Raw genomic sequence first — 13807 nt, 5'->3', positions numbered from 1 at the left:
TATAGATTTATAATATATCTTTGTAATTATATGACAAAAAGAATACAGCTTTTCTATATAAAGGTCATAGAGCATTGCATTCATACATACGTAGAGATGGGCAGTATGCAACAATTGAGGTATATGTGAGGCCTGGCAGCAGCAAGAGCGCTGCAGGCTCACAGAGGCTTATAAGCGTGCCAACCCTGGAATTGGGCAATGGCCCAATTACCTCAGTATTACTTTTTGGCATTTAGAGGTTGGCAGTGCCAAGGAGCCTTACAGTATACGTACTCAGTCGAGCCTATAAAATTTCCATTTATTCCCAACCAGACGATTTAAATTAATATCAATCAACGGATTTTTATTTCTTACTTACTTATTTAGAAATTACCAAGATTAATTTTCTTGCTCATTAAGTTGACCAAAAATGAGTCACTTTGAGCCTCTTTGATTGGCCAATGCACTCCGGCATACGAGATTCGCCATTCACATAGAAAGGAATAAAAAGAAATCAAGATCAAATTCAGAATTCAATCTTAGCACTAACCAAATCAAAGAATTCAAAAATTCCATCTCTTCAATCTGACCTACCAGATCATCGCTGTGAAAGACATCGATGTGAAAGACGCTGTTGATAGAAGTAAGACGTGCAAATATGACTGAATCCGGACCCTCCATCCTCGCCACGTGCAAGCAAACACGGTTCCATCTCCTCGACGACAGACCTTCTCGCGAGGTATGATCCGAAGCCTTAAATATTATTCTCGTTTTTAATAATAAATAAATATATACAGGTTGACATCCAAGGCCTCACCATCGCAGTCCGATCATCCCAGCCTTCTACCAGCGAGAAGCCAAAAGCAGCGAAATCCAAATCCAAATCCGACGGCCTTGAATTAGTTTCCAACGCTGACTTGCGGCTCAAAGCTGGTGTGCATTATGGTCTTATTGGAAGGAATGGGACGGGCAAGTCCAGTATGTAAAATTTTTAATCAGACGGTTTTAATTTTTTTTTTTTTTTTAATAACTGACAATGATTGTAAGCCATCCTCAAGGCAATGGCGGAGAAGCTTATTCCGGGTATTTCGTATACGACTAGGATAGCGATTCTTCAGCAGACAGATGCCGAGATAGAAGATGAAGATGATAATAGTCTCGCCGAGTCGTTGAGAGAAGCTGCTTCCGTGTCAGGGGGAAAGGGGAGAAGTGTTTTGGAGCAGGTCATGGCGAGTGATGATCTCAGAAATGACATCAAAAGAAAAATCGAAGGTAACTCCCTTCTACAAGAGTCATAAGATTGAATCGTTCATTAACTATCGATAGTTCTATCGAGAAGTTTGGAAAACGAGGATGACTCTTTAGCCCCAGTGTTAACCATCAGAAAGCTCCGCCATGAGGAGCTAGAGAAGCAATTATTTCTAGCACAGAAAAACGCGAGTTTGAGAAGTGGTGCCAGAGGGCTTCAAGCGAGGAAAGAACTCAAATCTGTCGAGACCAAGGTCGCCGTCTCGCGGGGCTTGCTAAATGAAGACAAAGATTCAATCAATGCAGAAAGCATTACAGCCGACACTCAGGCAGCAGTTGATCTTCTCGAAGAGCTTCAGTCGCAATACGAAACGGTCAGTTACCATGTAGACTTAGATATTGAAATTTCTACTGCTAAACTGATTAGATGAAAGTTGTCGATATAGAGCAACAAGCACGAAAAGTATTGCTTGGCCTGGGCTTCAAAGAGGAAGGTCTCTCGAAGCCGTTCGTCACGTTGTCAGGGGGCTGGCGAATGCGATGTATGCTCGCCGGCATTCTGATTCAAAACCCCGACATCATGATCCTCGACGAACCGACCAATTTCCTCGACCTCCTCGGAGTCATCTGGCTTGAGAACTACCTCAAACAGATGCGCGAAACGTCGGACACGACATTAGTCCTAGTCTCTCATGACCGCGCTTTCATCAACGCCATTTGCGAAGAGCTAGTGATCCTCCGCGACCAAACACTCTCCTACTTCAAAGGCAACCTTGCCGCGTACGAAGAAAATTTCGAGTATCAGAAGCTATACTGGGGCCGTATGAGGGAGGCGCAAGAAAAGCAAATCGCACACATGGAGGCGACGATTCGCGAAACCACGAAGATGGGCAAGAAAACCGGCGATGAGAATAAACTGCGCATGGCCAAGTCTCGCCAAAAGAAGATCGATGATCGGATGGGCGTGCAGGTTAGTGCGAATGGCGGTCGGTTCAAGTTAAACCGAGACATGGTAGGGTGGCACGAGAACAGCAGGGCAGAGATCGAAGTGCCCAAGGACGAGAAGGGCGCATCAATGTTCATACCAAACGCGCCGGATTTGAGGTTTCCCGGACCGTTGATATCGCTGGAGAATATCACTTTTCGGTACAAGCGCACTGCGCCGGTGGTACTCAGTGATATCAACTTGACGATCCACCTTGGTGACCGCGTGGGCATCATGGGGCTTAATGGGAGCGGGAAATCGACGCTCCTGCAGCTGCTAACGGGGGAGATGGAAAAGGCTGGTGTTGGGAAGGTCACTCGCCATCCACGACTGAAGATTGGGTACTATGCTCAGAACTCGGTTGGGGGGCTGCAAAAGGAAGGTCGTGCGAATCAAGAACAAACGGCACTGTCAACCATAATGCGTGAAGCGGATGGCCAACTAAATGAGGGCGATGCTAGAGCGCTCCTGGGGGCTTTGGGCCTGCCTGGTCGTATTGCATCCGATGTTCCCGTGTTTCGTCTATCCGGTGGGCAATTGGTAGGCACATAATCTGTCTATGGAGTTTAATGTAGTGACTCTGCTAATGTTCACAGGTTCGGCTCGCCATGGCAAAGGTGCTTTGGAATCCGCCGCATCTGTTAGTGCTCGATGAAATCACTACGCATCTGGACTTCCACACAGTCACGGCTCTGGCATCGGCGTTGTCGACGTTCAACGGAGCGATCTTGGTAGTTTCGCACGACCGTTTTCTAGTAAGGTCTGTCGTTGAAGGCAAGCGAGACGGGGATGCGCGACTGAATGAGGATTTCGAAGCCGAAGATGATGAACAATCCGATGATGATACTCAGATTCCAAGACGAAGAACGGTTTTTATCTTGAAAGCGGGGAAACTGGTCGAGCAGACTGGGGTAGAGCAATTCGAGAAAAGCCTGGAAAAGAGGGTTAAGAAAATGCTGAGTGGGTGAGACAAAGACCGGAGGTGTCAATGGAATCGCAAATATGCAAATAGTGCAATTCAGCAGCAGATGAAATATTCCAAAAATTCTGAACACTCTGAACACTCTGAACACTCTAGTGAGAGAAAGAGATGACAGAATATTTGTCACTAACAGTTTTGGGGATAGGTTTGAAGCACCCAAAATAGTGATTAGAGGTACTAAATCTATTGAATAGAATATAGTCAACTTTTAAGAATTATACTACGTAATCTTTTGATAATTAATTATAGGAAGTAGGACTGTGGCCAAGTCTAGCGTGTTTTGGGCTGGCAGATGATTCATCGAGGGCAACTAAACTGCATGGGTGTGGGTTTTAGCATGATGCAGTTGTCAAGCGTCATTAGGGAGATCTCTAAGTGATCCCCGAAGCCAGATGATGGCGCGGCTCAACTCTGGTTCAAGACAAGGTGGCCGGGACACTGATTGCAGAGGCCATGTCTCAAGACAGAGTCCGTTGGGAAGTGTATAGGATTTACCACTGGTGAGAGGACTAAGCCAACTCGGGGCACAGGTACTCTTGGTCCTTCAGACTAGTCACTAGTAAACCCTAGGGGGCTGGGAGTTTCGGCCTTGTTACAGCTGTGACAGCATCCTGGAGGTGCAGGATGTCTGGGTGGAAAGAGAATTTACAACTCAGGATACCAGCGAAAAACCTGGGGCATACCACCACAGATCCCTGTGCACCCTTTCAATCTTCCTTCTAGTCAGCCTAGGATTTCTTTCACACCAAGACTTCCGGATCTGTTGCTCATCGCCACTTAGTTTCATATTGTCCGCCATGCCAAAATGCTTTTTACACCAAAGCTGTCGGTCGATCCACCCCTGTTGAACCAAAGATTCAGCCCTAGGTCCGAAACGGGGTTTTTGGCTTGACCCGGGTTGCAAGACAAAGAGCTATTGCAAATCATCACCACGTGGTATATGCGTTAATTTTTGGACGTGATCGTGAACCTTGCCCATAGTGTAGTCACCCCGAAAAGATAGCAAGCCGTACGGGTGGAGACCAGCACTTTTCTTGAAACAAATCAAGGTTTCTTGCGCTGCTGGAACTGACTGTTGAAAGAGCATTCGGCGCCATGATGCCTCTGGCCTGCAGAATATCTCAGGATCGTCTCTTTGCATTGGAATATACGCGACATATTCTATGCCGTGTCTGCCATCTCTGGTCTTTGCGTTGAAGTAGCTTCGGTGTCCGGAGTGCTAACTTTTGGACGGCCTGAGCGAGGTGAATCTGCGAGATAACGTACATCCAGTCGGGCATCATCACTGGGATCAAATCCACGCTGCCTTGCACGCTGCACAATTCTGGATACCGTTGGTTGTGGTATATTCAACAGAGTTGCAACCTCTGTAGGTTTCATATTTGCTATAAGAACCAAGGATACAATCTGCGCGCGGATTTCCACCGAATAGCTCTCTCTTTTGGTCATCTTCGTACGCGTCAAGACGCGGTTATTTGGGGGATTCAGGTCTCTGTTCAAACAGGCTTTGGTTAGTCAGGAATATTAAACAGGAATAGACACTAATAAGCGAAAACAAAAGTCCAAATAGCGGTGTGGGACGAATCCTTGTAACGGTAAAGACAACTTTAATGTATCAAAGCAATATTGAGATAGCCACGCAGATACGGGGAGGTGAAGAACTTAGCGCGTTTCTACTGATACTTGATTTGGTTAGTGGTTTACTAGGTAATGTGAGCACCGAATAAAACGCTCTGGTGGCTGCGCTATTGTATTAGTGGAGTTAGCGCCATACAGAACTTTTGTAGCCAGCTCTGCAAGGAGCATTTCACTCTCAGTTATCAGCATCTACTGTAGGTAATCTAGGTAATCTAGGTAATCTAGGTAGGGCTGGGATACTGAGAAGGTTCAGCTGGGCGGTAACTAGGTGTCATCCTCTAGCCAATGATGCGGCAACATTCTGCCAATCTCGGCGCTATCGAGCGGTCTAATTAATCCCTTCAAGCTTAGGGCAGTATTGTTAGATCCATTGAGAGCCATTTAGAGCTAACTACAGCTATGCACAGTCCATGTTGTCTAAAACGGTGGAATGTATGATTAACTCATCTAACTTCTTGCTGAGTAATCTCTACTAACGTGTAACAGTCACAAGGTTCGTCTTGAGGTTAGTTACTATCGCCTGCTAGTGATTGGCTGAGTGGTGTGGAGTAACCTGCGAGAATGTATTTCTGAATGACTTCCCCTCACAACCGCCACTCTCGATAGATGGCGATATGATCGCAGTCAACTGTATTCATCGACCATGAAGGCACCACTTCAGAGCCGAGCAGTCAGCCTCCTTCCCCTTCGCTGCCCACGCGGGGTACCAGTCTCATTCCCATTCAGACGACACAGCACAACAGCAGAAGCTCCAAAATACAAGCCATTCTCCGCCTTCCTGACCGACTCCTTCAACCGCCAACATGACTATCTCCGGATCAGCATCACGGAAAAATGCAACCTGCGCTGTCTATACTGCATGCCGGAGGAAGGGGTGCCGCTGTCGCCGCCAGCACATCTCTTAACAACGCCAGAAATTGTCTATCTCTCGTCGCTGTTCGTTTCCCAGGGCGTCACAAAGATCCGATTAACCGGCGGCGAGCCCACAGTCCGCAAGGACATCGTCCCGATGATGCAGGCGCTCGGCAACCTCCGCCGCGACGGGCTGCGGGAGCTGTGTCTGACGACGAACGGCATATCCCTACACCGCAAACTCGACGCAATGGCCGAAGCGGGCTTGACCGGCGTGAACCTCAGTCTTGATACCCTCGACCCCTTCCAATTCCAAATCATGACCCGCCGGAACGGGTTCGAAGCGGTGATGAAGAGCATTGCGCGGATCGAGGAGATGAACAAAGCCGGCGCGGGGATAAAACTGAAAATCAACTGCGTGGTGATGCGCGGCCTGAACGAGCGCGAGATAGTCCCATTTGTGGAAATGGGCCGGGACAGGGACATCGAGGTGCGCTTCATCGAGTACATGCCCTTTGGCGGCAATAAGTGGAGTGAAGGAAAAATGGTGCCGTATCAAGAAATGCTCTCACTCATCCGTGAACAATACCCCGCCTTGGAGAAAGTGACAGACCACAAGAATGACACGAGCAAGACGTATCGGGTACCGGGGTTTACGGGGAAGGTTGGGTTTATTACCAGCATGACGCATAATTTCTGTGGAACTTGTAATCGGCTGCGCATCACGTCGGATGGGAATCTAAAAGTGTGCTTGCATGGGAACGCAGAGGTGTCGCTGCGGGATTTAATACGCAGGGGAAACAACGGCTTGCCCATCGACGAGCAGGCCATGGAGGCGCTTGATCTCGAATCCAGCGAACGCGAACTCCTCGACGTCATCGGCATGGCTGTCAAGCGGAAAAAGGCAAAACATGCCGGCATCGGCCGGTTAGAAAAGATGAAGAATCGGCCTATGATTTTGATTGGTGGGTGATTCTTTTTCGTTATATATCAACTATCTACATTGGCATTGGCATTGGCATTGCATTTCGGCGTTGCAAATATGTATGAATGATGATTATGATACCTGGCAGGATTGTTGAATATCATTATAATACTCTCATTCTATCTAGCGTAACTGACTGACAATGATATCCGTAGATAACCCCCTCAACCTAGCATCATCTAGAATCCCACTACACCGCCTCCCCTCTTACACACCAGAACTCGACTCTTTCACACAACTCCGCACATACAAAACAAGCCAAAACCACCCTAATCTCCCTCACCTGAACACCTCGGGCCAAATGCACATGACGGACGTCAGCTCCAAGCCGTCTTCGCAGCGATACGCGCGCGCGACATGCCTCGTTTACTTCACGAACCCAAAAACCTACCCACTAATCAACCCAGCTCCAAATTCACCCTCTTCAGAAGCAGGACTAGCCAAAGGCGACGTTTTCGCTGCGGCGCGGGTAGCAGGTATCATGGCCGCGAAAAAAACGCCGGATATTGTGCCGCTGTGTCATCCAAGTATTGGCATTGATAGCGTGAGTGTTGATGTCAAGCTGGTGCCCCCATCCACATCCAGTGGTAGGGAGTATGGTGCTGTGGAGATTGTGGCGACGGTGACGAGCGAGGGCCGTACGGGCGTTGAGATGGAGGCTATGACAGCGGTGATGGGCGCCGCGTTGACGCTGTATGATATGTGCAAGGCGAATGATAAGGGGATGGTTATTGGGGATGTCAGGTTGCTTGAGAAGAGGGGGGGAAGAGCGGGGTGTGGAGGAGGGATGGTACATGTAGTGATAATTGAGAGTTCGTATACTATAGTAAATGAATTGGTATGTACTGCTAAACGAGCAAGACTAGAGACTAGACGAAATTGAAATGGACACGCCGGCAATGCATAAATCCCCAGAAGATAGAAAACACCGCCAGTCATAAGTCATAAGCATGTCAGATCGAGAGGGATGTTAAGTTGGACGGAAGGCTAGGAATGTTTTGTATAACAGGCCTTACACCGCAACATGACCCTATCACTCATCGGCCCATACACCTGCGGCGCGCCGCCAAACACCTTTCCGCAATTGCGGCAGTTATGATGCGACGCGAGGATCTCCATCAAATGGGTATCGCGTTTCTGCAGCTTGGCCAGCGACTCGCGCAGCTGCTGCGACTCGGCCTTTTTTATCTCGAGCACGGCCGTGCGCTGGTCTTCCACTGCCTTGCGCGAACGCAGGTCGGCTTCGTCCTTGTACGCGCGCAGCAGCTCGAACGCGCACTGGCCCATGTCGGCGAGCACAGAGGCCATTTCGGGCTGGGTTAGCAGGGTGCTGAGGTTTTGCACGCAGTAGTCGATGAGCACGGGGCGCAGGGACGCGTCGTTGAGCGGCGTGCAGGTGTACACGGCCTGGATGATTTGAGGCACGTCGAGGTTCTCGACGGGTGTGCGCATCAGTTGGTTGCGGAACATCTTCGAGGATACGTCTTTGAGATCGCGGATGTCGAACTTGTCCCCGCTCGCGTAGAGCTGGATGTGCGCGACAAGGTCTTCGGTCGTGGCGGGCCGACCCTTGCGGTGGTTCTCCTCGTCATTTTCCGAGTCGACTGAGGAGCCACAGCTTCCTTCCGGGGGGATTTCTGTTGAGGTTAGATTGGATACACGCTGTTAAAAAGAGATAGGCCAACCAAGCTCTGCCGACCCCGCAATCTTATCCGTCTCGTAGATGCCCGTGTACAAAAAGGTCAACACGGCCTGAAACACATCCGGGTCCTCGTCCACCAGCTCCAGCTTCTGCGTGATGCCCTCCTTGAAATTGTCCTTGCACAGCATACGGAAATAGCTGGACTTGTGACAGATCACCAGGCGGTGCACGTGGAAGTCTCGGCTGCCGCAAGTGACGAGGAAGTCTGAGTACTCGCCGCTCTCCAGATAGCGCCCCCACATCTCCGCGATGCCTCGAGGCCGCTCTAGATAGCTGTCTGTCAGAGGCATGTTTGTGTTATTGGGTGGCTGGTGGATGTATTGGATCTGGTGTACGCATGGGATGAACTTACGGAAAGCACTGGATGAGTGGTCGGCCAGCAGGAGAGCGGAGCAGGGAGAAGGACTGCCAATCACACGTGCGGGGAAATGCCGCACACCCAGCGCAAGTCTATCGTTGGTACAGCTCGGTATGGCAGCCTGGCAAGAAGACTTGCGAAGACTTGCGAAGACTTGTGAAGACTTGTGTTGAGAGAGAACGGGCTATCAGGGATTATAAATGTGGCTCGGGTTATAAGTGTGGCATGGCATAGCGATCCAGGCGCAAGTCGAGCGTCGACTACTACATAGTAAGGCGCAAATAATAGCAACAATTGATAATGACAACAGAAGAGGGGGCGGTGCACCACCGCGCGGGGCTCCGAGACAAATGGCAGCTCGTCCTGGACTCTTGGCTGAGCGGAGAGCCTGGTGCCAAGCCAGACAAAAAGGCTCTAGTCTGCCACAAGAAGGTGATAATTTGATAGCTCAAATCACTCATGACTTGGGGGTAGAGACACTCTTAGTACGATTGGCAGACTCGGACGGCGCATTTCTTGCTTGCCTTGTGCCAAGAGATAGGTCCAAGTCCCAATAACGGACGGTCGATGTACTATTGTTGCGAGTACTTCGTAAGTGTGGCTAGTAACACGGCCTAGTCTGTGTACTAACTAATTACCCCTCCTGATAGGAACAAGTTGGCTGTAGGCTGCAGCTTTCCCCTCATTAATATATTAAAATAATAATAACTAGTTAATATACTCCGTATATCTAACGTATTTCATTGGCGAACGCCACCCTGTTCCACCTGTAAGAGGGCTAGCCTAGGAAGCTCTTCTAGGCCCAATCTGGCAAGGCCGACAAGGCCCAAGATCCTGTGACGAAACCAACACACAGAAGAGAAGAAGGTTGCTTTTAAAAGCAGCTAATGTCACAGCCAAACGGCCTCACAGTTTCTCGACCGCGGTAAACAGGCTCGTAGCTCTTTTGCTAGACAGCTCGGGAAGTTTCAAGAAATAGCAAGCAATTGTCAGAAGTATAGGAACCCATCTAATGTCTGCATCTTTGAAGATGACTAACGCAGAGAATTGTACAAGTTGTCCAGGTAGCTCGGGTAGCCCTCGCAACGTTAAGTCGCGTTTAACTCTTTTGCACTGGCCCACACACTGCAACACACACTGCAACGAAGAGGTTCACAGTGGTTGCCGCTACTGAGATACCCAACCCTGAATGAAGCTAGCGACCAGGAGCCTGCAAGTGATACCAGGAGAGAGCCTTAACCCTAACCCTAACCCTAAAGGAACAGCCCATCGTTTCATCGTGATATCTGTGAATGGGATAGGTATGTAAAGTCAACTCGCTGACCGAGGCGGAGGAAATTATAGAAGATGCTACCGAATAGACTGTACAATACATATATGGAAAATTGTGGATGTAAGAATACTTTTTATTTTTCTATTACAACGACGCCCCTTCTAATATCATTTGCTATATTATTCCGCACTAGTTATCTAGCAAGTGATATTCCTCATCAAGAAATTTTGCGCGTGAAACCGTGATCAAGAAAAGCCAACTTGATAAGGAGTGGAGGAGTAGCAATAAAACCATGGGTTCACACCCAGACCGTAACCTCCATCACTCTACCACTCCTTTAGGAAGATGTGGAAAATATAATAGATCAAGACTCGATTTAGTTCTAGCTCATCTTCTCAATAAGGCAATAAATCATTGAAAGACCAGGCGATTTCTAAGTTATAATTGTGCTCGTTTTTGAAAAACCTCCTCGGCTAAGTTGACTGCAGTTTGTGCGCAGCCGTAAGACGATTGATATCCAGCGCCTCCAGCTCCATAATTGTGCACCACCCATACATTTCCAATACGCTCTTTCTCAACTCGTGTTCCACCTTCGCGTACCGGTCGTAACCCCACTGCATGCCTAACAATATCCAAATTCTCGATTCCCTTTCTTCCACCGGTAAGTTCAGGGCACATCTCGATAGCCCTCTTCATGATTCTGACTGCCAAATTTGGGTCTGGTTGTGATTCCCAATTCCTCATCTGATATGAGCCACCCAAAATTGTTCCGCCACCGGCCGCTCTCATCATAATATAACATGCTTCATCATCCGCATCATCTGTACCGGAAACATCGAACATTTTCCCCCCAGTATCGTTGCGAACGACTACAATCTGTCCGCGAGCTGGAACGACGGACTTATCTTCAACGCCGCCGAGTTGCGATGCCATCAGGCCTGTACAATTGATTACCAGATCAACGTAGCCAGATGGGTGGACATTGGGTTTAGTGGTTTCTAAAATATGCTGGAAAACCTTGCGTTTGAAAATGACACCATTTTTCAGACACTGAGAGACCAGCCACGGTAGATAAATTGCAGTGTTGATACAAACAGAAGTAAAAGAAGTGGCAGAGTCAACCCCTGGCCCTAGCTCCTCTCTAGGGATAACACGGAACTTGATTGTGTTAGAGTTGCTTGTTTATTTTCTAATTAGAAAACACTCACATTTGGAACAACATCCTTGAACCACGGATTAGGAGACAATAACTCAGAAAACCAGTTTGCTGTTGCTGATCCAAGGTCCTTTGAACGAGTGCGTATCTCGCAGTCTTCCATTTTTCCGTCAGCAGGAAGGCTCACTAGAATACAACCAAAACAGTATAAAAATCTTACCTTGGAAATGAACACCGGCATCAGGGTGATTCCTCGCGAGGTTTTCCAATGGGCCCCAAGTGGCCTTTTCCCACTCTGCTGCCTGAGTTCCACGCACTCCCACGCTGGATGCATCAGCCGATGTCAATCATCGCAGTTGCAAGGTTCACAATTACTTACGGCATATAATTGGCGCCGGCCCATGGAGAAGCATATTCAATATCGTAGTCACCTGGCATATGCTTGGCCGCTACCACAATCTTGTAGCCGGGTCTCTTGGACAAGAGAAAGGCCGTTGTCAAACCAGCCACGCCAGCCCTGGGTATCAGTCAGGATCAGCTTATCAGCGGTGTTGCTTAAGCTTACCCTATCACCACAACGTTCTTTTGTGTCATTGTCAAGTGTCTGATATAGTTATTCGGTTGACACAAAGATGTTGCGGATAGCCGGAATTAAAAAGTTGAAGGCTTAAGACCTAATTCCCTGTTCTCCGTGACTCTTTCTTTCCCATTCATAAATGGATCTGCCATCTGCTGATTCTAACTTTGGACGGTGGGCTGCCGAAACCATCGTGCGCCCCAGTTTCATTGGTTCCCGTTAAATTAGTAGAAGCGGGGTACAGGCGGACTTACTTTTTGGTGATGGTTGTAAGAAGCCTTGAGCCATTTGGCCACACTTTTGCATAATTATGTTTGTGAGCCATATCTACAGTATCATCCTGACGTGATTATTGAGTAATGTTGAGAAAAGCCTCAGGATGGAACTGGGCTAGAACATCGGGCCATGAAGTACTTATACCGGGCTTGAATCATCGGATTTTTTGACAGTTTTGTTTCAAATCAAGTCACTCCAGAAATTATTACTTCAAATCGAGAAAAGCTCTTTTTCGAAAACGCTTTACCAAAAATGGTTGAACAACTCACCCAGAGCAATTGTAGATTCTCGCCCAACAATCCCGGCAATTTTGAGTGCGTATCTAAACAGCGAAACCAGTCAATTCAAGGTCCTGGATCTATAACCCAGAGTAACTATGAAAGCCCAAACGCGGGAAACATCGAGGTGGTTGTAAAAGAAGGCAAGAATCTCGCCCACTATTATCGCGACATCAAAACAATCCGAGAAAAGTCCCATGGATTGGACGGACAGCAAATATCACTCAGAATGCAACTGTATCATGCTCGATTATCCAGAGTACACCTGGAGTGGCCATTCGCGAATGAAATACGTTAATATATGACTAGTTACTTAGTTAATATTATAGCCTACTGCATAATAGCTCCAGGGTCAATCTAACCCTAACCCTATCACCCCAATCCGATCTAGCGCAGTCTAACTTAACTATAGAGCCATCAAGAATAGGAATTGCATCGCTCCAACCTTGTAGATTAACGAAAGCTCTCCAGCCGCCTCTTCTGCTTCCCCTCCTCGTCGAAATTGCCTGGGTCTAGCCACTGCTCAAACGCCGCCTCGACGCCACGCTCCCACTCCGAGTCCAGGATCGAGAACCACGCGGTATCCCTGTTGCGGCCCTTGGAGATGTAATGCTGCCGAAAGACGCCTTCAAAGGTAAACCCATAGCGCGCTGCCGCCTTCCTCGACGCCGCGTTGAGGTCGTTGCACTTCCACTCGAGACGTCGGTAGCCCAGGTCGCGGATGGCGTAGTGACCCAGGAGGTAGATCGCCTCGGTCGCCGCCGTCGTGCGTTGCAGGGCTGCTGAGTACATGACATGCCCGATTTCAATGGACCGGTGCGCCGGGACGATGGCCAGGAACGCGATGTATCCGACTACCTCTGCTTCTGCAGTGCCTTGTGCGGCGTGTTTCTTGACTTTGATGGCCCAGAAGAAGGGGTCCTTGGACTGGGCCTGTCTCGCGATGCGAGAGCGTATTTCAGCGAGGGAGCTGGGTACATCGGTGAACATGTAGTCCCAGAGCCATGCATTCGCGGCCCCGCCGATGTGAGGGAAGAGGGCGTCGGCGTGGGATTCCTCTAGAGGCTCAAGGATAACCGTTTGGCCCTCGAGCGTGACGCGTGATGGCCACGGTGCCGGCGTTGCGTCGACGGGAGGCCCGAGCGGTCGATTCATATCAATTGATGTTATAAGTTATTGCTGGTGTACTAACATTTGAAACATAAATGTTGGGATGTTCCATGTTCATTTAATAGTTGTAGTAAAAAGGCCGACTTTCGGAATGAGTCATTCAGCCCGCTTTCGACGTCAATGTCAGGGCCACTAGTAATAGCAATCGTCCAACGCTAGAATTTGCAAATTTATAATTCAATATTTAATTCGAGGTGACAGTATCCAAGTCGAATCTTATTTCGATTTCAATGTTGACAAAAATAAGGTGTACATGTAGGTGGATATATAACCATCTTTGACATTAAACACTATATAACATATATAATAATATTGATCAACTTCGAGTTGTAAATCAATCACAAGTAG

At 48.4% G+C, this 13807-nt stretch overlaps 6 protein-coding genes across 6 annotated transcripts; 2 read left to right on the top strand and 4 right to left on the bottom strand.

Annotated features, from left to right (window-relative positions):
- The first annotated feature begins 522 nt into the window (after positions 1-522).
- BGW36DRAFT_376516 (putative ABC ATPase) lies at positions 523-3415 on the top strand. The gene is made up of 6 exons (XM_046215891.1): positions 523-718; positions 777-957; positions 1027-1251; positions 1306-1601; positions 1655-2752; positions 2809-3415. Exons 1-6 carry the CDS (start codon positions 638-640, stop codon positions 3178-3180), a joined length of 2253 nt encoding a protein of 750 aa, XP_046073095.1. The 5' UTR covers positions 523-637; the 3' UTR covers positions 3181-3415.
- Positions 3416-4355: 940 nt separating this feature from the next.
- On the bottom strand, positions 4356-4643 carry BGW36DRAFT_293975 (uncharacterized protein; the record flags this gene model as incomplete). The annotated part of the gene is made up of 1 exon (XM_046211049.1): positions 4356-4643. One exon carries the CDS (start codon positions 4641-4643, stop codon positions 4356-4358), a length of 288 nt encoding a protein of 95 aa, XP_046073094.1.
- A 595-nt stretch (positions 4644-5238) lies between these two features.
- On the top strand, positions 5239-6846 carry BGW36DRAFT_376513 (molybdenum cofactor biosynthesis protein 1 B). Its single transcript, XM_046215890.1, has 2 exons — positions 5239-5264; positions 5319-6846. Exon 2 carries the CDS (start codon positions 5476-5478, stop codon positions 6655-6657), a length of 1182 nt encoding a protein of 393 aa, XP_046073093.1. The 5' UTR covers positions 5239-5264; positions 5319-5475; the 3' UTR covers positions 6658-6846.
- An 810-nt stretch (positions 6847-7656) lies between these two features.
- BGW36DRAFT_426324 (BTB/POZ protein) lies at positions 7657-8661 on the bottom strand (the record flags this gene model as incomplete). The annotated part of the gene is made up of 2 exons (XM_046220250.1): positions 7657-8306; positions 8355-8661. The coding sequence occupies 2 exons, from the start codon at positions 8659-8661 to the stop codon at positions 7657-7659; spliced, it is 957 nt and encodes a 318-aa protein (XP_046073092.1).
- Positions 8662-10440: 1779 nt separating this feature from the next.
- On the bottom strand, positions 10441-11752 carry BGW36DRAFT_426323 (D-amino-acid oxidase; the record flags this gene model as incomplete). The annotated part of the gene is made up of 5 exons (XM_046220249.1): positions 10441-11160; positions 11211-11314; positions 11379-11482; positions 11538-11675; positions 11724-11752. 5 exons carry the CDS (start codon positions 11750-11752, stop codon positions 10441-10443), a joined length of 1095 nt encoding a protein of 364 aa, XP_046073091.1.
- A 990-nt stretch (positions 11753-12742) lies between these two features.
- BGW36DRAFT_396357 (putative acetyltransferase, GNAT family) lies at positions 12743-13444 on the bottom strand (the record flags this gene model as incomplete). The annotated part of the gene is made up of 1 exon (XM_046218148.1): positions 12743-13444. One exon carries the CDS (start codon positions 13442-13444, stop codon positions 12743-12745), a length of 702 nt encoding a protein of 233 aa, XP_046073090.1.
- Positions 13445-13807: the final 363 nt, after the last annotated feature.

This window comes from Talaromyces proteolyticus (genome assembly GCF_021365285.1).
Source record: "Talaromyces proteolyticus strain PMI_201 chromosome Unknown BGW36scaffold_5, whole genome shotgun sequence".
Classification (NCBI taxonomy): domain Eukaryota; kingdom Fungi; phylum Ascomycota; class Eurotiomycetes; order Eurotiales; family Trichocomaceae; genus Talaromyces; species Talaromyces proteolyticus.
The sequence above is the reverse complement of the archived record's forward strand: the minus strand, read 5'-3'. Positions and strand labels throughout refer to the sequence as shown.

Coding starts and splice junctions, on each gene's coding strand:
- BGW36DRAFT_376516 (XM_046215891.1), top strand. CDS start 638: ATGACTGAATCCGGACCCTCCATCCTCGCCACGTGCAAGCAAACACGG. Junction 958..1,026: donor GAATGGGACGGGCAAGTCCA/GTATGTAAAATT, acceptor AATGATTGTAAG/CCATCCTCAAGGCAATGGCG. Junction 1,252..1,305: donor CATCAAAAGAAAAATCGAAG/GTAACTCCCTTC, acceptor AACTATCGATAG/TTCTATCGAGAAGTTTGGAA.
- BGW36DRAFT_376513 (XM_046215890.1), top strand. CDS start 5,476: ATGAAGGCACCACTTCAGAGCCGAGCAGTCAGCCTCCTTCCCCTTCGC.